Source organism: Cataglyphis hispanica, chromosome 5, assembly GCF_021464435.1.
Source record: "Cataglyphis hispanica isolate Lineage 1 chromosome 5, ULB_Chis1_1.0, whole genome shotgun sequence".
Taxonomy (NCBI): Eukaryota; Metazoa; Arthropoda; class Insecta; order Hymenoptera; family Formicidae; genus Cataglyphis; species Cataglyphis hispanica.
Genome location: NC_065958.1, coordinates 1,992,807 through 2,018,024, shown reverse-complemented (window position 1 = coordinate 2,018,024; position 25,218 = coordinate 1,992,807). Strand labels below are relative to the sequence as shown.

At 33.6% G+C, this 25,218-nt stretch overlaps 4 protein-coding genes across 6 annotated transcripts; 2 read left to right on the top strand and 2 right to left on the bottom strand.

Moving 5' to 3' along the window:
- Positions 1–101: 101 nt before the first annotated feature.
- LOC126849542 (NADH dehydrogenase [ubiquinone] 1 beta subcomplex subunit 11, mitochondrial) lies at positions 102–906 on the bottom strand. The gene has a single exon (XM_050591485.1). The coding sequence runs from the start codon at positions 675–677 to the stop codon at positions 246–248; it is 432 nt and encodes a 143-aa protein (XP_050447442.1). The 5' UTR covers positions 678–906; the 3' UTR covers positions 102–245.
- Positions 907–3,002: 2,096 nt separating this feature from the next.
- LOC126849764 (apoptotic chromatin condensation inducer in the nucleus) lies at positions 3,003–8,643 on the top strand. 2 transcript variants are annotated; one of them, XM_050591975.1, is made up of 9 exons: positions 3,003–3,195; positions 3,742–5,122; positions 5,450–5,537; positions 5,621–5,731; positions 5,803–6,004; positions 6,090–6,295; positions 6,405–6,629; positions 6,735–6,995; positions 7,279–8,643. In XM_050591975.1, the coding sequence occupies exons 2-9, from the start codon at positions 3,744–3,746 to the stop codon at positions 7,396–7,398; spliced, it is 2,592 nt and encodes an 863-aa protein (XP_050447932.1). In that variant the 5' UTR covers positions 3,003–3,195; positions 3,742–3,743; the 3' UTR covers positions 7,399–8,643. The 2 variants fall into 2 exon arrangements, with proteins under 2 accessions (XP_050447932.1, XP_050447931.1); XM_050591974.1 differs by having other exon boundaries at positions 6,087–6,295.
- A 1,057-nt stretch (positions 8,644–9,700) lies between these two features.
- On the bottom strand, positions 9,701–14,902 carry LOC126849768 (transmembrane 9 superfamily member 2). Of its 2 annotated transcripts, none has more exons than XM_050591979.1 (15): positions 14,481–14,902; positions 14,010–14,077; positions 13,808–13,901; positions 13,590–13,725; positions 12,927–13,048; positions 12,728–12,851; positions 12,499–12,638; positions 12,172–12,348; positions 11,192–11,348; positions 10,861–11,038; positions 10,577–10,736; positions 10,356–10,507; positions 10,121–10,232; positions 9,878–10,049; positions 9,701–9,801 (listed from the first exon to the last, which is right to left on the bottom strand). In XM_050591979.1, exons 1-15 carry the CDS (start codon positions 14,613–14,615, stop codon positions 9,734–9,736), a joined length of 1,995 nt encoding a protein of 664 aa, XP_050447936.1. In that variant the 5' UTR covers positions 14,616–14,902; the 3' UTR covers positions 9,701–9,733. The 2 variants fall into 2 exon arrangements, with proteins under 2 accessions (XP_050447936.1, XP_050447938.1); XM_050591981.1 differs by having other exon boundaries at positions 11,192–11,336.
- A 390-nt stretch (positions 14,903–15,292) lies between these two features.
- Positions 15,293–24,991, top strand: LOC126849750 (mediator of RNA polymerase II transcription subunit 12). The gene is made up of 12 exons (XM_050591928.1): positions 15,293–16,250; positions 16,475–17,202; positions 17,320–18,100; positions 18,439–18,764; positions 18,955–19,486; positions 19,562–20,155; positions 20,264–21,978; positions 22,082–22,510; positions 22,589–23,069; positions 23,284–23,561; positions 23,703–23,855; positions 23,931–24,991. The coding sequence occupies exons 1-12, from the start codon at positions 15,707–15,709 to the stop codon at positions 24,144–24,146; spliced, it is 6,777 nt and encodes a 2,258-aa protein (XP_050447885.1). The 5' UTR covers positions 15,293–15,706; the 3' UTR covers positions 24,147–24,991.
- Positions 24,992–25,218: the final 227 nt, after the last annotated feature.

Sequence of the window (25,218 nt, the reverse complement as noted above, 5' to 3'; positions counted from 1 at the left end):
ATATATAGACTTATATATTCAAAACATTTTATTTTAATTGAGGACTGCAATAGAGATAGAGATTGTATAATTGTAGATTTATTTTTCAATTTTTAAAGAAATTTTAATCCGTAAAAGCAATATTTATTATAAATACATATATAATCCTCAATTAACATTATAACAAGTACTAAATTGATACACAGATAGGCAGAGCAACGACACTTGAACTCCAAACAAAATTCTTAGCATCGTCAACACACTTTTTAAATAATAATCTCGGTATCGCCTAATTCTTCATCGCTTGGCAGTGTTATTTTAGATGGATCGATTAGATTAGGATCGATGAGAGGAAGACCATGTTCCTCTCTATATCGAATTTGCAGATATGCTTCTCGTTGCGCCCAGTCCTTGCCTCTGACATCAGGTAGATAAGCCATGATAGTAAATCCGAGTACAAAGACTATAGTTACAACGACGAACATAGTCGCATGCATAGTATGACGATCTTCTGCCTCGTCTGTCACGCTGAAGCCATAACTCACCCACTTTTTCTTGACAAGCGTTTTCTCCTTGACATTATCGTAATAATTCGGTGTCGTCGCTATCCTACGATATATCGTCGTCTCCTTGGGTGTCATCAGAGCTAACCCTCTGCGCAAACTTTGCATGCAATTCATGCGAAATAATGCTGCCATTGTCACTTGTTTTCACCTGCTGTGTGACAATTGTCACGAAAAATACGTGAAAATTCCAATGCTTATTATATTATGATAACTGTGTGTTTTGAGAGAGTGGGAGACCAGAAATTAGATAATATTTCTTCAAATATACTCGCGTACGTAATTCGTACATGCGATATACATATAGCTGATAGTTGTATTCTGTATTTTATAGTTTAGGCACAGATTAGACAGATAACCAAAGGCCTAGATGAAGGCGAGACCAGTATTTTTCATTGGTTTCAACGCCATACCGTAGTAGTGGTCAAAACAGTAATTACGTTCCCAATATAAAGTCACGTCGTTAACACAATGGTAATAAATTTTCGTAGTCAAAAGTCGCATCTAATACGATAGTAATACTTTCCATTTAATCAAAAACATTAAAAATTATTTATATTAAAATTTCTTCGTCTTTCTTCAATATCCATGTGTAAATGGAAAGCAACAAGGAATATGAGTTTTATGACGATGTAACGACGTATTACTTACGTACAACAATGTTTTTCGTTATATAACGACGTATTATTTACGTTTTTCGTTATATAACGACATATTCCTTTTAGAAATGTTTGGAAAATTGCTTTTTTAATAATTAATTATTTTATTTATAATTTCATAATAAACAAATAATATAATTATGCAATATAATTATGCAGAAAAAAACATGATTTGAAATATTTATCATACAAAATCTGTTCCATAATCAGATATATTATATATTTTTTAAAGTTTATTTTACACAAAAAAATAAAAATTAATATCTAATTATATATATATATATATATATATATATATATATATATATATATATATATATATAAATACAGGGTTTCCCAGATATTAACGACAAAATTCGTGCGCAGATAGAGGACCAAATTGAATTGAAAAGTTCTTTATCATTTTTTTTTGTATAACGCTTAATAAAAAAATTATTATTGAGTAAAGTCTTGTCCCCATTAATCTGGGATACCCTGTATATATATATATATTTATATATGCGTGTGTGTGTAATTTCTTTTATATGTGTAAATATATCACTTAAAAATAATAAAAATAATAAAATTTTATTAATAATAAATTTTTATTGTTTAATAATATATTTATCTCTCTTTTACAAATTGTCCTAACTTCTCATCGCCCACTTGTCGGCAACAAGCTTGTAGCGATATGCGATGAGCATTGAAAGTGAGCAAGACGAATATATATGAATGCGAGTAAGACAATATAGGAATGAGACAATCATAGAAGCAAACAAGAAGAAAATAGCAACGTCCAAAGAAGATAATACGAAGATCGAGCCTTTCCTTTTTTTCATTCGCTCTTATTATTGTCTCGTTCGCTTCTGATAATAAGACAATAAGAGTGAGCGAGACAATCACAGGAGTGAGCGAGACAATCACAGAAGTGAGCGAAAGAGGAATATTCATAAAAGCTCGATCTTGATCCTCGAATCTTCTTTGCACGTTGCTATTTTCCTCTCGCTCACTTTTGTCATTGTCTCGCTCACTCTTATCATTGTCTCAGAAGCGAGCGAGACAATAAGAGGCAAGTCTCTCTCACATGTCATTGGTCTCATGATGAATTAGCCTGGACTCGCTCTAGGGGCAAAGTTTGTTTATAAAATCAAAGGAATTTAGCCTGGACTCGAACCAGGGGCAAAGTGAGTCGATAAAGGGCAAAGTGTGTTGCACGGAAATGCCGGTCGCAACTTTATGCGGGCCTTTGGCTATCTGTCTATTAATCTATGGTCTAGTTAGATATTCACCGGCAAACTATACACTTGGTGAATTGAATCCGATTGGCTAATGGCGAACACATAATTATTTTGATTGGCTATCGATCAAGGACTGTCTCGAAAATTTCTTAGAATAGAAATTTTCTAATATAAAATCTATACAATTATCTGAGAAACACATTTATAATCTTAATAAATTTAAAATATAATTAGATACATGGAGAGAATAGAAATAATAAAAAATATCTTTTTTCATTATATTTATTATATTTATTATATTTATTATATATTCAAAATTACGTGTATACATACTCTCGTAATTAATACATCTTTTCGTTCAAACATCAACGAGATATCATTTGATATCATTAAAAGACCGTGGATCTTTTGAATTTCTTGTTGTTTTTATCTAGCGAGTTCTATTGGATCAAATGGATCGGACATTAGCCATATATATGTATAGTATATATATATATATATATATATATATATATATATATATATATATATATAAACATAATTCAAATACGGAATCGCTAAGAATATTCATCGAGTCGCTATCTAGTGAGATTCGTGTTTCATGGTCGATCGAGCGGTTGTGTGGTGGGTCTTGCACGAACGAACGAGAGAATTGTTGAATAGCGTCGTTGGAATTACAATTTCTCGTCGAGAGCGCGGCATATTTATGTGTCACCGAGGCTGCCGGCGGACACGAAGCCTTTAATTAATCACACGGACGCAGCACAGGAAAATCGAGTGAGTAACCGTGGCTGTCCAAGTCATCGCCGCCGCCGAGGGAGGCTCGCGCGCGAATTTACACTGATAACCACAAACCGAAATGCGTTAGATCGATCGACGAATTTGAAGAAGACCTCGACCTTGGCTGCGGCGATTGACGGCAATGCGTATGAATTTCTGAGCACTAATCTATAAAAAGGACTGATGTTGATCGAAATGACGGTCCAAGTGATATAGATTGTCATCTAATAATCTCGAATGCATATTTCCGCCAATCGTCATTAGATCACGACGCGCGAAATGAATATGGAGGCAGATATGTGCATGTGTGCATATGTATATATGTTCATTCGTTTGACGCCTCAATTGATAAAAACTTAAAATTTACAACTGTAGATGAATATTTTATTTTTAAACTATATTAAAAATTTATCAAATCATATTATGACATGTGGAAACATTAATATAACTTGCAAACATTTTATAGATGAATATACGTTGTAATCTCACAGATAACTGGATAAATTAAGTATGTATGATTGTAGCAATTTTGTTATTCTTTAGGTATGAGGCGCAAGAGTGAAAGAAATAAAGCAAAGGGATCTCCAGAGAAGAAAATCGAGAAGCCAACAAGAAAGTCAATGCGTAGACGTAAGAAATCGCCTTCCACTTCGCCTTCTGAGCAAGATGCTTTTGTTGAAGAAGTGGCTAAAAGCACCACTCAACTCAAAGAAATTGAAAAGGAAACAAGTGTACAGACGCGCTTACAAAGTAAAGAATTGGAACAGATACCACATGGGCGAGAAGAAAAGGTCTCATCTAGTGAAAGGGACACGAAGGTGGATTCACCAGAAAATGAGGAGGATAATGGTGGCTCTGTATGGAAAGTAGCGAGGGCGGATGCATCACCTGGCGAGATACAGAAGTTGAAGCTATGTAGGCAACGCAACACATCAGAAGCATCATCAGATACAGCATCTTCGAGTAGGAAAAGTGTTAAGTCAAGTAGCAAGTGGCAAGAAAGTGGTGAGGGCGTTGCAGAGGAGGCTGACTCGGCAGACGAGCAACTGGTTTCTTGTACAAGAACGCTCAGTAGCGCTGAACAGCCGAACGATCCCTCCTCTTCATACCCAGGTCAGGACTCCAACGAAGAGGTAAGTGATAGCAAGGAGATCCTGCCTGAAACCACTTCAGCCAACTTGTTGTCTGACGATAAACCAAACATAGATCAGCATGGTGAATCAAATGAGGCAAATTGCGCTGCCCAAATCGTTGATAATGAACCTGGTAAGCCGGGTAGCACGACAACCGCGCTGACTCCTAGCGCAGACAGCGATTATCTTTCCGAGAAGCCCGCTGCCAATGTCACCGTTCAGGAAGAGAAGTCTGTGGAAGATGTCAGCGAAAAATCAACAGAAATATTTAACCAAGAGACTAATATAGAAGAAAATGCTCATAAAGACACTAGTAGTGAGGATGAGGAAAATGATAAAGCGAAAACGCATCGTCCGGTGGACTCGTCGTCCGATTCTAACGATGAGTCGCGCCCTAAAAGAAGTAGAAGTAGCGACCGAACGTCGCCACGTGCGATTCGTAGAAAACATCGAAACAAATATAGAGATTCGTCAAATTCTGAGACACCCGATTCTGAAGATGAAACTGTTGACAGTAAAGTCACAAAACCTTACGTCGAGGAGGAGGAAGAAGAGGAAGAGGATGAGAAACCAAGTACAGAGTATTCACAAGGAAATGATAAAGAACGATCGGTTTCGCCAGAAAGAACAAATTCTCAATCAAACAATGTAGAAAAAATGGAAATTGAGCAGTGTGAAACTGTGCAGGATAAATCAGAAGAAAATACAATTGAAAAATTAGAGCAAATTGCACCAACCGGCACTCAGACGGTCGCTCACAAGCCTGTGAAAGTCAACTTGAAGAGATCATTGTAAGAATAATTATCCTTACATCAGTATTTCTCCTTAACAAGGGAATTTTATATCTGAAAAAAAAAAAATGTGTAATTTATAATAGATATTACTGAAAGTTCTTGAATATATCATTATTTGCAGATTTTATTTAAATTTTTAATTATTTAATAATTATTAAACAAATAATTTATTATTTCTTAATTTTCTTAATTTTTAATTTATTAGTTCTTAAACTTATTATTTCGATTCTTGTCCTATATGAATAAATGTTATATAGATACTTGAATGATCAATAATGCATAAGGTTAATATATCAAATCTAATAATTTCTACCCGTTTTTCAGTTCGGCAAGGATATTATCTGAAAAAAACGAAGTGAAAAAAGACGATGCTGATGCAAGCGTCGACAATGAGTCTAATAGTCAAAATAAGGTATATGATGTTGAACGCTTTATTAATGTTATGAAAGAACATTTTTTTTTTTAAATTGTATTATACGCGAGTGTATATTTCAGGAAAACGGCAGCGAACAAGAACCGAAATGTATGCCGAGGAAACGTCGATGGGGAACTGCGCTTTCTACAGATACCGCACCCTCGTTTTCTATCTCGACTGATTCACTCAAGGTAACTTCCTTTTATTATACATTTCATTTTCATTTTTGAATATTGAAATTCAATAACGATAATATCGATAGGCATTGGTACCGGGTGCAAAACCATTATCTATCAACGAGGTTCGTCTCTCGAAGGATGATGACGAGGATAAAGATCGTCATAGAAATAACGATAAACGGCACAATTCCAGTGACAGTACAAATGATAATAAAATAACAGATGAAAACTTACAGAAGAATGGCACTGCTAAAAAGGGCAATGGAAAAGCGGATAATCACATTGGTATGTAATTTAGTTTTCGTAATTTGTTAGAATCGACAAATGTTTATCTGAGATATGCAATGTTTCAATTTTTCCTACATAGCAGCGAGGCGGAAGATATCGATCGTGAAAGAAATGCCGCACGTGAAATCACCGAGTCCGCCTACGTCCAAGCCTACCAATATTCTCCTGATCAAGAATCTAGTTCGCCCTTTTACATTAAATCAGATCAAGGAACTTCTTTCACGTACCGGCACCATCGTGGAAAATGGATTCTGGATGGATCGAATTAAGTCTAAATGCATTGTTGAGGTGCGATTATATAAAAATAGAATGTTACAATTATCACAATAAATTATAGTAGAATATTTAATCACAATGAACTATAACTCAATACTTCATCATTATTTTAACATAATAGTATTCTAACGAGGATCAAGCTTTTGAGACGAGGCAAGCACTTCACGGAATCTCGTGGCCTATGTCTAATCCGAAGAAGCTTCATGTGGAGTACGCCACAAAGGAGGACATGGAGGCTGCACGAGAATCATCCAAGGAACAACCAGTCGCTCGCAAAGCCGAGCCACTCTCGACTGATCCATGGCAGCAAGATTGGAGTCGCGATGAAAAAATCAACACAACTAAGGTAAAAAGTTTCACAAATAAGGTGAAAACTTACACATCTCGCTCATGATTGTTTAAAACATCAGAGCATTTTGGGTCAATTCAACGAGACATGTTCATATATTAGGTGACTGTAGTGAGAGAATGGGATTTAGGAAAAGAGGATGGCCAACAGCACATTAGGGAGAAGGAACGTGAGAAAAAGGAACACGACAAAAAGCGACGAGCGAGGAGTCGAACTCCCACATTAGACGCGCATTTATCGGCACCGGCTCGTAAATTTAAGAAGAAGGAGGATGATCCACCGCCAGCCAAGCTCTTAGATGATCTATTCAGAAAGACGAAGGCGACACCTTGCATATACTGGCTGCCGCTTACAAATGAGCAAGTGGGTAAATCCAATGAACATTAAAAAGCTATAAGAAATAATAATAAGATATGTAGAAGTTCTTCATATGAAATATTTAATAGAATAAAGTAAATATAAAGTAAAATATAAAGTAAAATAACCTATGCTTTTGACAATTGTTTTATAATTTTATCACTTAACACTTTATTTTGTCGATTGATTGAAAATATTTCCCATTCCGGAAAATTATAACAAGTTTCAAACAAATAAATGGATTGATGATGAAATATTATTATAAAATTTTGAACAATTGTGTGTGCAGATAGTCGTCAAAGAGGAAATGCGACGGCAACACATGGCCGAACATGCGCGCAGATTAGAAGAGATGAGACGTGCTGACAGAAACAGGGATGGCCGGCGTCGACGTAGTCCAAGAAAATAAAAAAATCAAGTATCGGAAACGATACATCTACCTTTTCCTTGACCCGATTTGAACCTAAACTTGATGCAGCTTTAATCAATTCATTCTATCTCCTCAATCAATCTTGTAATTCTAAATCCTATTGTTTTTTACTACTGTATGTTATTCAGATATTTTACTTATTCAGATTTTTTTTTTTTTTTCTTTTCTTTTTTTTCTTTCTTTTATCAAGAACATCCAAAATGATAAATTAATATTTCAACGTTCGTAACATTTATTTTCTAATAAGAGTGAGAACATCAATTTTGAGCATTTGTTTCGTGATAGTTCCCTTTGTGTTTTTCTCTCCTGTTTCTATTTTATTTTTTCATATTTTTCCTTTCTCAATTTGATTTTAAGTCTCTTATAAATGATACCATTTGATGCATGATTATCAAGAATCCATCCAATTCCTTTCCTCATGTATCAGAATTAAACCATACTTCTTACAGGTCAACATTTATCTATCCACAGAGCCAATAATTAAATCAGACATGGTGTAGTGATACTGTGTATTGCATCGACCACGGCAGGTGATATTGAGTTACAATCTCTACGTCATGTTAAAACCATATGTGAGAGATACATCTGCTCGCAGTATTCATATGATACATTTTACAACGTGGGAAGCTCTTTGAAGAAAATAGACGAGACACATGTCGAATGTGGAATAGACTTGACATTCATGATTGAATAATTTTCGTTTCTTCGTTCTTTTTTCTTGTTTCTTTTTGTTTATAAATGGAACATTGACAAGTACATTTGAATGGATATGACGCATTCTGGTTGGGAAATACTGCCGCTCGAACTATAGAAGAATATTGTTGTGAACATATTGTCTCGAACATCGTTTGATGGACGAAAAAGAAACTATCTCTGCATTAAGTATTCTTCTCCATGATCTATTTCGATTGCGAGCTGAACAACTACCATTCAATTTTGGTAGTGGCTACACTTGGAAACATCGCGTCAGTGTTTTAATTGTGCGATAGACTAGCGCAGAACGAAGACATATATGTAAATATAATCGATATTCCATAGTGTGACACATGTAAAATTATTAATAAATCTTAAACAAAAAAGAGAATACACACTACTAGGATATATAGAAATACATTTATCGTTTACTTTTTACAATATACCTATCAGAAACTTTGTTATTCATCTGTAGACGAAAAATTGAGAAGAACGTGAACAAGTAAATACATTTATGCTTGAAACAAAGAATCGTCTATTGTATCTATTATGTTCGTAAAATTATATTTAATAAATTCCTAACAAAAAAGAAATATTTCGCGAAATAAAACGCGGCGGATAAACATCTCTGTAAAGTATATAAACTTATTTGATAATTTGTTTTTTTAATAACATTACCACCGATGAGATAATATCTCGTCGATGCCAACGCTAACATTACAGTTATTTTAATTTATAAAATCTAAATACAGAAAGTATGCATATCAATTATTAAATATAAATTTTATATATATATATATATATATATATATATATATATATATATATATATATTTCTATACATATCACTACAAATAATAATAGCAATAGCAACGAAGAAAAAAAAAGAAAGACTTAGAGAGAATTCAAATTCAATTGTTAGATTGGTTCTCAATTTGTACATTTACTTGTGTAAATCTATATAATTTGAAAAACACGATATGACGCTCGTTTCATTCAATTAAATTGTACTTACGATTTTTCTCTTATGTACTTCACTATTAATACTTTTATCAATTTTTAATTTAAAGAAATCATCTTTGCATCTCTTTGCGATGATAAATGTATTAATAAATGATAAATAATCTGGTCAGATTTTTTATCATCAAAAATTTAACATTATGAGATTAAAATCGAAACATGTCATGATTGCATACTGTATAACATTTCTCCAATTGTTGCAGAAACGAATAAGTAAAATAAAATGCTCATGCAATAGTTAATTTTTGCGAATACCTGAAACATACATCAATATGCAAGATGTACGTTAGACGCTTATTCGGGAAAATGTTTTTTAAGAATGTCAGATAGTCGATAATGCAAGCTCGATGTGTATCCGAAAATCGTAACTCTTGTATTAATAAAATAAATCATATTTATTATGATAATACTTGAAGTACGAGATATATTTCAACAGTAACGATGCGAAGAATATACTAATATTCACTCGTTATCGCAACAAATTTTTTTGTCCTGATGCCAATTTATGTAATATCGACTATCGCTCATTCTCGTTTCGATCAATTTCACATTAATTTTACCACATTCATCAAACAGGCATTGTTCTCGCCATCAGTTTTATTTAATCAACCTTCACAACACTATAAATTTTGCGTACAAACCAAAAACAGGCGAAGAAACCAATGGAACCTAAAAAGGAAAAAAAGTTTTAATTGTTTTTGTTTTTTTAAATACTGTAGTTATATATATAATGAATAATACTTACCAGTCAAAAGGAAGAATAAGTAAACCATGATAAATGTATATCCGAAATACAGGAACGTAGAAATGGCGCCTTCAATATCTAATTTAGTGACAAAGAAGTGTATACAATAAATTAACAAGTAGACAGCAGTAAAACCGGATGTAAGAAAGCTGCGCCACCACCAATGATAGTCCTGTAAATAATTTTATTCACATCACACGATATTTAACAAAAGAAATTCAGTTGTCCTCGTTATATATTTACCTCCGCGCAAAGATGGAAATAACAGAGTAGAATCGTCGTCTCGGAACATGTGATAACGAGTATAAGGAAAACCAAAAATAGAAATCCGAACATATAATATACTTGGCTTGACCTATAAGAAATGATTTATAAGAGAGAATGTTTATTAATAAAGAAACATATATATATATATATATATATATATATATATATATATATATATATATATATTTTGTATGTGTAAAAATATACTTGCCAAAGAGAATTAAGTATGAAGAATAACTGTATAAATATACAACCAAACGGTAAGACGCCACCCATTATGACGCCGGGTACTGGTTGTGTGTAGAAATTTTGCTCTGGTATCTGTCGAGGAATCTGATTCGTTCGCACTGGATGTTCCAAAGCCTGTGGCATTATTCATAATATTATAAATAGTTATTTGTATATGTTAAAATAATATAAATCAATAATTACTCTTTTTTTAAAGCCAAAATAGGCGCCAATGAATGTTAATGGTACTGATACTCCAAACCATAATGCTAGTAGTGCAATTAGAGTACTGAAAGGTACTGCAGCTGAACTTCCATTCACCCAAAATATCAAATTCATTATAAAGAATAAGCCAAACACGATTCTGAAAAAATCATATAATCTTGTAATATATACCTATGTCTCGAATATAAGTGATAAAAGAAAGGCTATCTTATTTCAAATGCAATAAAATCAATAAATAATATCGTAAATAATGTGAGTTTTACCCAGGACTAAGCATGGATGTAAGTAAGACATTGGATTTCCATTTTTCTCCACCGAAACTTTTATATATCCGAGCGGCTGTGTATCCCGCAGTAGTTCCCAAACAAACGTACAAAACCATCGCACAAGTCATCAGTGCGCCTCTATTAGCAGGTGAAAGGAAACCCAAGCAAGCAAATGCTAGAATTATATTTGTAATTTATCATTTGAGAGACATAAAAGTAAAATAATTAATGCATGAATTTAATCTAAATTAATATATGTTAAACTGAAATTTTTCGTAATTCTAAAATAATCTTAAATTTAATTCATAATTGTATAAATACGATCTACCTAGTGTAACTAACGTCATGAAGAACACTTGAACACCAGATCCAAGCAGAACCGAAAGCAACATTCCTTTACGCGGAGGGCGGAATACATCGCCGTGTACCAATTTCCATCCAAACTCCTCTTGCGCATCTTCTCCTGATTCTATCTGGAAGTAGGCCTGCGTTATCACAACACAGACAAACGGATCACAATTTTGTAAAAGTGAAGAAAACGTTTGGTTACCTTCACCTTTTCATAAAATATGTTACATTGTTTTATAAAATATAAATTTAATTTTATGCAATCGAGCTAAGTTATTCAAAGCATTTTTTATTATTAGTATGCAATTTGATAATTACTGAATTAAAAGGACATAATTCAATGAAACTAAATTTTGAGAAAATTTTAATGAATTTTTGCTTATATGTATAAATAGAAAGTTTTTGCAAAAACTACCAGAACACTTTAATTTATGGGTATTCTACTTGATGTTTGAATTTGATTAATCAAAACAAATGGAACAAAAATTTCTTCTTTATTTTGATTGCTTAATCAAATGCTTCAAAGTATTTGATGTTAAATGTAGTGTCTTTTTCTATAGCATATTTTTGAACAAATCTTTAAAATTTTAATAATTTTACACAAAGGTTTTCAAACATAAATAAACATGCGCGCGCATGCACGTGTATATACAATATGTATGCGTGTTTATGCATATAATCTTTAATAAAAAAAAAAACATTATTTTTTAAAATCATGTCCTTTTAAGATATTTTAAATTAAAATAATTTAGTTAGTAAAATAATGTTATCATTAGAAAGATTTACAGAAATGTATTTTCAATATTTTATATTCACATTGTAGTAAAATAAAAAGATGTGTATAGGGAAGATTATGTGCAGCTATGTTAAATTAAAGCTATTTAAAAATATTTATAAAGTTATAAAAAAAACTTAAGCTATTTGAGTACAAAGTTATGTAAAATTGTGATATATAAGTACCTGATTATATCGTGCAATATCTTTGTGCAATGTACGAAGCATTATCATAGCCACCATGCCAGAGAGAAACAGAACGATTATCAGTGAATTAAGAATACTGAACCACTGAATATTCGTATGTGGCATCGATTCCAAAATGTAATCCCATCTGGACGACCACTTGATCGTGTTATTTTTCTGAAATAATAACAAAGATATGATAATAAATTATGTGCACATAAAATAATATATAAAATACATAATATATAAAATGAAGAATAAGTAAATTTTGCAAATTACTACTTAGATATTCTTGTGTTATATTATTTCATATTTGTGAAAACTTACCACAAATTTAACGGAATATGTATATGTCACATGAAATGTTTGTCCACCTGAGAGCTCATTGGCTGGTATCTCTAACGGTATTTGACTTTCACAATCAAGTGCAGTAGTATGCTTAATACTGTGAGGCACTACTTTTGCAGCTGTTAAAAATACACTCATAATTAATGCAATATTTATTAATGTGTAATTAAATGCTATTGAAAACTGGATCAGTTTTATAAATACTCACATATGATACGACCACCGTTTTCCTTAAAGTTTGATCCCCATTCTTCTGTAGCACCACTATGATAAGTTATAGTAAGATTCACGTGATTGAACAAATAGTAAGTTTTCGGTTTGTTGTATGGACCCTAACAGCATAAAGAAATATTAAATTTAATGTTTTCATAATATTAAAAGAATTCAATATCTTGCTCCATACTCACATGTATAGTACAAGTGTCTTGTTGAGATCTAGACTCTTTGGAATAGCAACCCATAGGGAAGCCTGTACTGCAATATTGTCGCTCGTCTTCTAACTGATAACACCATGTTACTGGCATGTTATCTTAACAGAAATGGAACACATTAATTGAGTATTAGCAAGTTTTTATAAGGATACAGATAGTAATTAAAAATAATTGCAAAACTGTAGCTTTTCAGGAGAATTATTTATATAATAATTTTTTAATAATCTTTTTCTTTTTTGTAAAAATTTGTTGATCAATAACAGAAAATCAAATTATACAAAGTTAAATTATAATAAGTTAAATAAGTAATGATTTAATAAAATAAAATCTTAATAAATATAAGCTAAATGCACATTTTTAAAGTAAATATATTTCTGAACATTATAACACAAGAACTCAATATAACTTTGCTCACATTTATTATTTCTCTCTCTTCTTTTTAATTTTTTAAATAGATACATAATTATATGAATAATATAAAAATATCTTTCTGAGATATAAACAAAAATAGCATTATAAAAAATAATTGTGACTCAAAATATATATTTTAAAAAAATAATTCTATTTGATACTATAAATTGATACTATAAAAAGATATTAAATACATTTTCGACTGTTCAAAACTTTTCGATACTTTACCAACAATCCAGTGATGTTGATAATTGACTGCTATCCCTTTTCTCAATAACTGCAAGTTCTGTTCAGATTTTTCATCACCTCCTTCATATGATTTTCTACAAGCGATTTCACACTTGACATCTTTCAAGAATGTCAACTAAAAATACAATAACATCTTTTAATTGATGTCTTCAGAATGTAAGTTTGAAAAATTTGATTTTGAATCTTATTGCTTCTACCTTGTATGGAGATGGACGTATACGTTCTCCAAACACAACTTGTCCCAAGTTTTCAACTGGAGATTGCTCATCATCTCCCAAGCAGAAGTCAAAACTAGATTAAAGTTTTGTAAAATATTAAAAATGGTTACAAAAGTGATATTTTTTATATTAGAAAAATATAATAAAAAAAAGAGATCACAAATATTATAATATTACTTACTGACTGTATTCATATGGGATGACATACTTCTCCGTGTTTAGACGATTTACATACAATTTAATATCAGACTGAAACAGATTTAAATAGATATATAATTTTACTATATTATATATATATATATATATATATATATATATATATAAATAAAATTTAGATAAAAAATCATAAAGTTTAGTCGCGATATATATATAAAAAGAAGATATGTAATCATAAAGAAATAAGATACTGGTACAATTATATATATATATATATATATATATATATATATATATATATATATACATATGTATATATTGAAATATTTGATATGAAATTAACAAAAGATAAGAAATATAAATAAAATTTAGTGCGTAAAAAAGATAAAGAACATAATGTATGCGCGCAGGTGTACCACTAATGCACGATAACACGAAACATCTATGTGATCCGTCACGATCATAACCAACCGGCCACAATTTTTTATACACATACTTTGCAGGTTGGAGTAGTCTCGCCGACCTTGCAGTAATTCACAGGGGCCAGGCCGGGCAAATAGAAGGCCGTGGCACTGTGAAATATGCATAGCGTATAAAAGATTGCCGTCGCCCTCGTCGTCGTCGTCCTCATCGCTGTCGTCGACGAAATAGGCTGTTTTTCTTGAAACTTTCTATTCGCCCAGCGTTCGCGTTTCCTGCATAAAATATATACTCTCCTACATGAAAGCGTCCGATCGCATCATACACCACAGGTTTCTTTCGTTTACGAGGGATTACGCGAAACGGCGCGAGCACACGTAAACGCGTATCACATCTCGAGCGCTGCCATGACACGTCATGAAGTTGCATGAAGCGCGCGACGACGAGTCTCTGGTCTCTGCCTCTGCCTGGTGACTGGTGACTAATAATCCTGGTGACTAATAATAAGATCAGTTCTCCACGTCCCCTCTGCCCCGCCATTCGTCGATAAATCTGCGCTATTGTTGGTTTTGAATTTCGCGCCGTTTAATTGACACGAGAAACGATGGTTGCGTTTCGTTTCATGCATAGAGCACATAGTCGTTTGGAAATCTATAATATAAGTAACGTGAACTATAGATTTTCAGGTGATCTATGGGCGCAATGCGTGAAGCGGAACGCATCCGATGACGCACACCATTCCCAACGACCGGTGCTTAGGGATTTTTACTGAATAGACCAATCAGAAGATTTCATGGGCAATCAAGTTTCGTATGTATTATTTTTTAGATTCAGTCCTTCACATATCTATCATGATACTGGATAATATACGAACGAATCATATCAGCGGATACCAGACACCAGCTGATAATAGCTGAAATTTTTTACAATACATATATAAACTACAATTGTGAGCAATTGTATAAATCTCAAGAAGAAAAGATAGTAAGATAAATGCAATGTAAGCTACAATTAGAGTTTTGTTCGTGACGAACTCTGATCCTTCATACATCAGTGTTTTTCGATCAACGTCAATGATGCGACGGTGATACAGTGATCTAAACGGCGTCGGTACGTCGTCTAGCAAGTCTCAGATAAAATCGCGATGATGCGCACAAATGTAAATTTTACAAGGTCGATTAATAGAGGTTACGCGTGTGTGTATTTGCAATTGATAAGTATCAAAGTTTTATTTACGTAGTTAGCACAGCGATGATGTTTACGATCGTGTACGTGCTTTAATCTTTTGCATACAATTGTACCATGATGGGCATATTGTACGAGAAAAGGCCACTAAAAAGGCCGAGACTGGGCCCTCCAGACGTTTATCCGCAGGAGCCGAAGCAAAAGGAGGACGAGCTTTCGCTTACAAATGTCAAGCATGGCTTTACCACTTTACCTCAACTCGCGGATGAATTTGGAACAGCTAGGAGCTCCAATGTCACTGCCGCCAAAGTCGGCGCGTATTTTAACGCGATCCTCGCCAAAAAAGAAGAACTCGCGACGATGCCCGACACTGGTAGGAAGAGACAGCAGATTAATCCCAAAGACAACTTTTGGCCAGTAACAGCTAGAACTAAAAATGGTATTGAAGCATGGTTTAAAGATCTTTCGGGCAGCAAGCCACTAGTCGCTCTTGCAAAAAAGGCTCCAAATTTCAATAAAAAGGAAGAGATATTTATGATGCTCTGCGAATATCAAGTGCCAATGCTGAGAGCAGCTTGGTTTATCAAGCTTAGTTCAGCTTATACTGTTGCAGTTTCAGAGGCCAAGATAAAGAAGCGTCAGCTACCTGATCCAACCACAGGTAAAATACAATTTTATTTTATATGTTGTCAAGAAATATAGCTATTACTATCTCTGATAAAATTGATACAAGAAAAATTAACTAGTTAAATAATTTGTTGAGAATTTTATGGAATTTTACAAAACTAATTTAGATGTATTGTTTAAAATCATAACTTAATAAAAATTTGTATAAATTTTTTTTATTATAAAGAATATTAAACATTGTTTTTTTTTCTCTTGTAGAATGGACAGGTACCTTGATAAAATTTTTGAAAGATCAATTATCTAAGCTACAAGAATATTATCATATGGGTAATCATGTAGCCAATACCAGCAACAATAATAGTACAACAAACAATTCTTGTACCAGTAATGGGACTGCCGTGACAAATAATAGCAGTAACAACAACAATAGTAACAATAACAATGTTAATAATAATGCGAGCAATAATAACAATTCTATCAATAATCAACCACCTACACCAACATCGAGCAGTCAGCCTGTAACAGGCAATACAATGAATGAAGAACATAAATTAGCACTTAAACAATGGCACTATTGTGTACAGTTGGCTAAATACATGTTTGAGGAAGGCTTGCTGGACAGACAAGAGTTACTACAATGGATCCTAGAATTATTAGACAAGATTAGATCTTCTCCCTCAGAAGATGGTATACTAAAGCTTCTATTACCATTGGCTCTGCAATATTTAGAAGAATTTATACAATCTGAATTATTAGCTAGACGATTGGCATATTTGTGCTGTCGTAAATTAGCACATATGTGTAATAATATTGAAAGTAACAACAATCCTCAGAGTCCCTCTGTCATTAAGAATGAAGTTAATAACAGTAAAGATACTACTGTTCCTGTTCAAGGACCATTGAATCCTTTGACAATTGCTTTTAATGATTATTTAACTTGTGCACATCACAGAGATATAATTTACAGTTTATCTACTATAATACAGGTGAACAAAATGTTACTATTCTCTAACATATATTATTAATTTATACATTAAATTAATTTTATTGTGGTATTAAAGAAATATATATAAGAAATATATAAGAAATTTATTCAATTTTAGGTCATAACATTGGAGTGTCCAACAGCATTGGTTTGGAATAGCGTTGGCGAGGGAAAAGCTCCATCTATTTTGAATGGATCACCCTTAGATTATTTACTATGTCCTCCTGCAGCATTGCCATGTCCACCAGCAAGTTCCGGCAATCCTATAATGAAACAACTTAAAATAGCACAGGAAAATATAAGAGCACGATCTCAAGCAGCAGAAGGTAGATGGTCATGCGATAAATGGCAACAGAGTAGTGCTAGAACGACAACTACTAAAGTTTTGGCTGCATTAGACGCTCTCGATCGGCACAGTTTTGATAGAATGGATGCCTCTAATTCACTCGATACATTGTATGCGAAAATTTTTACATCACCCCCGAAAGATAACTGTAATGAACGTGATACAAAGACAGAATATAATCCACAACAGGATTCAGCAGTAGTTGAAATTTTATGTGAATGGGCTGTAAGCGCTGAACGTTGGGGAGAACATAGAGCAATGGCGGTTGCTAAGCTTCTTGAGAAGAGACAAAGTGAGGCTACTGGTGAGACTAATGATAATGATGACAAAGACAGTACATGCAGTAATGGAAGTCCGCCTGTACTTCCAATCTTTCAACCCCTGCTCATGAAATTTTTGGATGTGGATGCGCCAGTCTTGGATAATACTTCAACTCAACCCAAGGCCCAGTTTACAAATTTAGTTCATCTCTTCTCAGAATTAATAAGGCATGACGTTTTCTCACACGATGCGTATATGTGTACTCTTATTTCAAGAGGTGATCTTATTCAAGGTAATGGCAATATATATTTATTTAAATCTAAAAATTATTTGTTTGTATAGTCTTGTATATTCTTAGAGAGTTTGTTATAAAGAAATATTAAATTATATATGGATTTTAAAATCAAGAAATATACGTTTATGATAACGTTTTTCGCGCTAAATGTACTTAACATAACAATAAAACAAAAAAAATGCTAGAACACATATTAATATATTCAAAGTATATTTTAAAGATATTTTTTAGACACAAGCATTAAGCAATAGGTATTTTTTCTATCTTATTCTTTATAAAATATTCTTTCAGAAATTGTTAAAATACTTAATCAATTATAAAATTATCATATTAAGGTCCAGCAGCTAGCAAACCTGGAACACCCAGTAATAGAGAACCAATCGATGAAGATAGTCTCTTCCCGGGTATAGATTTAAAACCGACTAAATTGGAAGTACCAGATCATGGGCGTACTATGGACTATGATGACAGTAAAATTGATGACGATTTAGACAAAATATTACAGCATATTAAAGAAGATCAACAAAATAGTATGGATGCACCAGACAGTCCCAAAGAAGATGCATTGACTGGACATGGAGGTCATGAAAGTCTCGATTCAAAGATGCCATCAAGTCATAGCAGGCATTTATTGTATACTACTCATTTCCCTCTGCCACAAGTAATTTTTTTTTTTAAATATTTTCCTCATTAAATAATTTCAGAAAATTGTTAGATCAAATTACGGCCTCATATCTTTGGTATCTCTCACATATTTATTGAACATGTTTAGATATAGATTATATGTATAAATATTTTTAATATATTGTTCTTAATATTATAATATAATTTATAAACATTTATTGATACAGGACGAAACATGTAGTCAACACGACTGTAATCAACGACATGTATTACTTTATGGTGTTGGACGTGTCAGAGACGAGGCCAGACATATCGTGAAGAAAATGACAAAAGAAGTATGTAAACTATTTGGTAAAAAATTTAGTATTGATGTCGCAGAAGGTGGTAAAGTGAAGAAACATTCTCGAAGCGAATTTAACTTTGAAGCTGTCACTATGAAGTTTCAAAATCTAAGTTATTTTGATCAACACGTTGTGACATGGCAGTGTGCAACACAAGTTATAGAAATGCTCAATACATTTGCATTATCTGGTTCATCCTACTTACCAGTTCATGAACATGTAGCGTTTCTTTTTGATTTGATGGAACTGGCATTGAATATATATGGCCTAATTGATGTTTGTATACAAATCCTGAAAGAACTACCAGAAGTAGAGGCCCAATTAACAACTAGAAATAGTCAATTAATTCGAAGTTATACCACAAATCTAAGTTTATATGTAGTTGGTGTATTAAGAAGATATCACTGTTGTTTGTTATGTAAGTATATTTTTATCTTGCATATATATTAAATTATATGTTTACATTTGTTTTATATTTAAATGATTGTTACAGTATCACCTGAACAGACGACAGCAGTGTTTGATTTACTGTGCAAAGTAGTGAAGCATGTCTCAAATCCAAGTGATTGTAGCTCCGCCGAACGATGCGTATTAGCGCATTTGTATGACTTATATTCGACATGTTCCCTTTTGAAAACGAAATCACACGGAGTGGAGGCATTTAGTAATGCTTATCCGAAAATTCGTGCTGCTCTCTATAGCACATTGCAACCAACACCTTCAAGTCACGTTTATAATTCGCAATTTATGGTAGATGTTTTCACTAGTCCACGAAGAGGTGGAAAAATTGAGCCGCAATGGGCCAGACAGTTAAATGAAACACCGGCCAATCGTTACAGTTTTGTTTGCAATGCGATTGTTGCGGTCTGTAGTGAAACGGACAACGATAAACTCAATGACATTGCTATAACTTGCGCGGAACTAACTGCATGTTGCAATGCTCTCAATGCTGAATGGTTGGGAGTACTTATGGCACTTTGTTGTTCCTCTAATAGTTCTGCTTTTTATATCGATGTGTTAAACCAAGTCGATGTACAAGACTTGAGTATACACAATTCTCTGGCTATATTCACATCAATTTTAATCGGTAAGGTGTAATAAGATATTACATTTTGTGATTATTAAATGTGAGATGTAACAGTACTTATATAATATCTAGTGTATTTTATAATCCAGTGATTTATTATATTTACAGCAAGGCACTGTTTCTCTTTAGAAGATTTTGTTGTGCATATAGCATTACCATCATTGGTGAAAACTTGTAATGACGATCGTGGCGACATCGATATTGAAGCAGAAGCAGGTGCGCGTTTAACCTGTCATTTATTGTTGAGACTCTTCAAAACTGTCGAATGTCCACAGCCAGCTTTATATTCGGTTAGCACGAGCCCTCATCCACTTCCAAGTGGAAATACAAGAGGTTACAGCATAAAATTAAGCTGTGACAGGCACTTATTAGCAGCAGCACATAATAATATAAGAGTAGGACCAGTATTGGCGGTGCTCAAAGCTATATTAGTAGTAGGGGATGCTACGGCCACTAAGCAGCCCCCAAAGAAAATTGATATACCCCTGAGCCATTCCAGTAAGGGAGGCGGCCCGGCTAGCGTGGGAGTTGGAGTCGGAGTGAGTGGTAGTGGACCTGGCGAATTATCTATCAGCCACATTCTAGGAACTAGTGATATTTTAGGTGGTGGCGATGATCTCGGTCTCGATCTAGCTATGTCTTCGTCCAGCAGTAGTGCCGGCATAACAACGGAAAACGTTAAAGGATTTTCCGATTTTGCTCATCATGTTTTACGTCAGATCTGCAGTCAAGAATGGGTGCTAGAGAGATGTTTGCAAAATCCGGAAGAGCTTTGTCATCAAGACATGCTGCTGGATAATATGTTAATACCACGACAGGCGCAAAAATTATTACATATGATTTGTTATCCTGATACTCCGACTGAAGCTTTTATCGATCAGAAAACTCATATTACGAATATTTTGGAAAATCTGGAACAGTGGAGCTTGAGAATGTCGTGGTTGGATTTACAGCTTATGTATAAACAATTCGCGCCAGGCTGCAATGATCTTTCTCAGTGGTTGGATACAGTTGCAAAAGCTGCAATTGACGTTTTTCAGTTGAATAATACTTTGAATAGCAAACCTGATAAAAGATCGGGTTCTATATGGCTAGTTGCTCCATTGGTTTCTAAATTACCGAGTGCGGTACAAGGCAGAGTTCTCAAAGTAGCAGGACAGGTATTAGAATCTGGTAATTGGTCGAAAACAGCTGGTCGCGAGAGAGGTAGATCCAAATCACCCTCTTTGTTCAATCATCAACCGTTTTTATCATTGGTATTAACATGTCTGAAAGGTCAAGATGATCAGAGAGAAGGCTTATTGACATCACTACATTCACAGCTATCACAGTTTTTGAATACTAGTAAGGAGGAGAAGCATATTGGCGCTGAAGATCCTAAAACCAGAGAAGTACTGCAAGATGCACTGCAATTAAGATTCAGTCTCGTCGGAGGTGTGTTTGATACGATACAGAGGAATACGACTGCTACGACGGACTGGGCAATTTTATTAGTTCAATTGGTCAGCTATGGTGTTATAGATTTAAATAATAATGCAGAACTTTTCACAACCGTTATAGATATGCTAGCAACGCTAATCCACTCTACTTTAGTATCAGATTCGCAGTCTGAAAAAGACGAAAATAAAAAGCACTACCAGAATTTAATGAAAAAATTGAAGAAAGAATTGGGTGATAGAAATTCTCCGAGCATTCGTTTTGTTAGACAACTTTTACCGTTACCGAAATTGGCTATGGAAGTCATCACATGCGAACCGGTCGGATGTTTGACCGATACTAAAGGCAACAAGATTGCTGGATTCGATAGCATCGATAAAAAACAGGTACATTTATTTAATTGATATTTTTAAATAAAAATATTTCTTATTACATAAAAACATTATGTTCTTTTTTGAAGTATATAATGTGTTATATTTTTGAAATTAGGGATTGCAAGTATGCGATTCTCAAAGAGTATCGGCATGGGAACTTTTAGAAGGTCATAAGAATCCAGCTCCGCTTTCCTGGGCTTGGTTCAGAGCTGTTCGGTTGGAACGTAAACCTCTCACATATCAAAACGCGCACAAATTATTGCGATATCACACACACAGTCAAATTCGTCAACCTAGCCATTATCTGGATCCGCCGCCATTACCCCCAGAAGATCTAGAGCCGGATAAGAAGGAATCAGAACCTGGCAAAGCAGATACTCCAATGAGCATCGATTCACCAGGACGAATTGGCGGTAGCGTGGGTAACGCCGGAGTGGGTAATACTAGCACTAATGGTAAAGGAAAAGCTATGAAAAATAAACGACATAATAGACGTACGAAAGGCGCTGCTACACCCACAACGCCCATATCACAGCAGATGCAGGTGAGTTTAGCTATACACGTTGATATATAAGATATATAAGATATTAAATTTAATATTTTTTTCTTTTATAATTAATAGCAACCACCGTCTCAATTGCAACAAATGGCATTCGCCAATCAACAGGCTCCCGTTACGCAACAGCCCGGAATGTTTACTGGCCAACCACCGCAGCCTCAGCAGCAATGGTACGGCAATCAACAGACTCATACTCCGGCACAACAGTATGCATATGGACAACAGTTGCCGCCTACACCGGTCAGTGGTCCGCGTTATGAGAGACCAGGAATGAATAATCAGTCCAAGCAAGCTTTATCCAACATGCTGCGCTTGCGATTACCGTCCACTCAATTCATGGGCTCACAACAGCAGCCACCAAATGCCACGCCGGTCGCCGGACCAGGCGCATTCCAAGGAATGCAGAGACAACAGTTTATCAGACAACAGTTGAGAGCGCAACACGGGGCGCCGGGTATAAATCCCCAACAGGGAATGTTCGCGGCACAGCAGCAACAACAACAACAACAGCAGCAACAAGGAATATATGCTGGAATTCAACAAGGTATATATAAAAAAAATATGATTTGCAAGCCTATTAATTTGATATGTTGGATTAACAAATAGTAATTTTTTAACGTATTAAAATCCGCTCAATAAATTAAATAATCGCGACATGTTATGAAAAATTATAATTTGCATTTTTAGCCTATAATATGATTTAATAAAAAACAAGTGATCTTCTAGTCGAGCATAGTTCAAGAACAATTTTTTTACAGGTATGAATCAGAATTATGCAGGATATGGTGGACAGCAAATGATACAGCAACAACAGCAACAGCAACAACAGCAGCAAACGCCACAGCAAGCACAGCAGCAGCAGCAGCAGCAGCAGTTGCTCCAACAGCAGCAGCAACAGCAACAACAAGGCATTCTAAATCAACAACAAAATATGATGTTTAATCAACAGCAGCAAATGATGGCTCCGCAGAGAGGACAAGAATATATGCCACAACAGAGAATGCAACCTGGTGCTGCGAGGCCGCCCTATTTACAAGTATGTTCAAGAATACATTTATGTTATGCAATATTAAGATAAAAAATAACTAGCTCACATATGATCTATTCGTTATTTATTTGTAAGTTTTTAAATTAATAATATAAAAATGGTAAGAAAGATATCTCATTATTCAATTAGGCGCCAAACGTTACAATGAATTCAATGGGACCAATGGGTGGAGGTGTTCAGAATCAACCTGCTCCTCCTTATCGACAATCTGCTGGCAAACCAGGTACAGTTGGGGTAGGAACAACCAACGTAAGCTTGCAACAAAATCAACAATTCCAGCAGGTATGCAAATTAAGACATCGACATACTATCTCTAAAGATTTTTGTGAATTATTGTTATTAATTATTTTTACATAGCAACAAGCGATTAATCAACAACGCTTAAGGCAACAAATGTTGGCTATGCAGCAGCAGCAAGCGCAACAACAGCAGCAGGTCGCTCAACAGCAGCAGCAGCAGCAACAAGGTGGTGCTGGTGGCCAACAACCAACTCCTCAACTGGTGACGCATTTGCAAAGGCACTTGAGTCAACCACCACAACATTCCTATCAACATCAACCGCCACCTTATTGAAAATATAGAAGAAGAATTCTATTTATTTAGATTTCTAATTAGACATCAATGAAAAACATGTATAATTAATTGAAATAAATCATTTTCCGGAATAAATCATATTCCGAATTTCACATTGCAAGCTGAATGAACAAGTTTGCAACAAAACAAAAAGCAAGTTCTAAAAAAATGTTTTGATTAGACTTGCTATTATCTTTTTTATCGGTCAATATTTTTTACATACTGAATATATAGAGATGCTATTATGTTTTTTGATATAATAGTTTCTTGACATAGAGAAATCACGAAATTGAATCTCATATCAAGTCAAATGTCATGATTATTTTTACTAATTGAATATTTCTACAATTATTGCAATAGTTTTGATCACACAAATTATATTTTTTAAATTGAGAAATTAAGGAGAAAAATCACACTTCTCTTTATATTCTACAATATATATAGAGAATTTTTTAACAAATAAAAAATTATGTTTAAATAATTATTCGATATATTATATATTGACTTAATACTCTGTAATTATATAAAAAAGTTGTAAAAAAACTTTTTCTTTTATATAAATTCTCGTAAAGTATTATTATTATTATTGTTATTAAAATAAAATGTAAAAAGCCCAAAGCATATATTAACGAATATAAGGTGATCAATATCATAAGATTAGAATAATATAAGATAAAGTATAAGATCATGTGTATTATAACTTGTGTATCTCACAAAGTAGATTTATTGTTACTGTTATATGATTATTTAAGTGATACTTATATATCATATTTTTTACATAGAATTGTATATTATAATATTAATCATATATATACTAGTAATAAAAATAAACGTATTTAACAGAAGTGAATTTTATTTCAAAATTGCTTTTAGAATTAGAAATTACTATTAGAATAAACACATAATTGGAATTGCATAAAAATTAATATTTTTTTTCTATTATTACTGTTTAAAAACGAGTTTCATGTGCAATTTTTGAATGAATTTTATAAAATGTATTAATATTTATTAAGTACCTTGTATTATTATTATTGTATCGCGATTCGAATATCGATGATTTATAAATATGTAT

Coding starts and splice junctions, on each gene's coding strand:
- LOC126849764 (XM_050591974.1), top strand. CDS start 3,744: ATGAGGCGCAAGAGTGAAAGAAATAAAGCAAAGGGATCTCCAGAGAAG. Junction 5,538..5,620: donor AGTCTAATAGTCAAAATAAG/GTATATGATGTT, acceptor TGTATATTTCAG/GAAAACGGCAGCGAACAAGA. Junction 6,296..6,404: donor AGTCTAAATGCATTGTTGAG/GTGCGATTATAT, acceptor TTAACATAATAG/TATTCTAACGAGGATCAAGC.
- LOC126849750 (XM_050591928.1), top strand. CDS start 15,707: ATGATGGGCATATTGTACGAGAAAAGGCCACTAAAAAGGCCGAGACTG. Junction 16,251..16,474: donor GCTACCTGATCCAACCACAG/GTAAAATACAAT, acceptor TTTCTCTTGTAG/AATGGACAGGTACCTTGATA. Junction 23,070..23,283: donor ATATGCTGGAATTCAACAAG/GTATATATAAAA, acceptor ATTTTTTTACAG/GTATGAATCAGAATTATGCA.
- LOC126849542 (XM_050591485.1), bottom strand. CDS start 677: ATGGCAGCATTATTTCGCATGAATTGCATGCAAAGTTTGCGCAGAGGG.
- LOC126849768 (XM_050591979.1), bottom strand. CDS start 14,615: ATGAGGACGACGACGACGAGGGCGACGGCAATCTTTTATACGCTATGC. Junction 12,639..12,727: donor AAACGGTGGTCGTATCATAT/GTGAGTATTTAT, acceptor TATTTTTAACAG/CTGCAAAAGTAGTGCCTCAC. Junction 11,039..11,191: donor CATGACGTTAGTTACACTAG/GTAGATCGTATT, acceptor ATATAATTCTAG/CATTTGCTTGCTTGGGTTTC.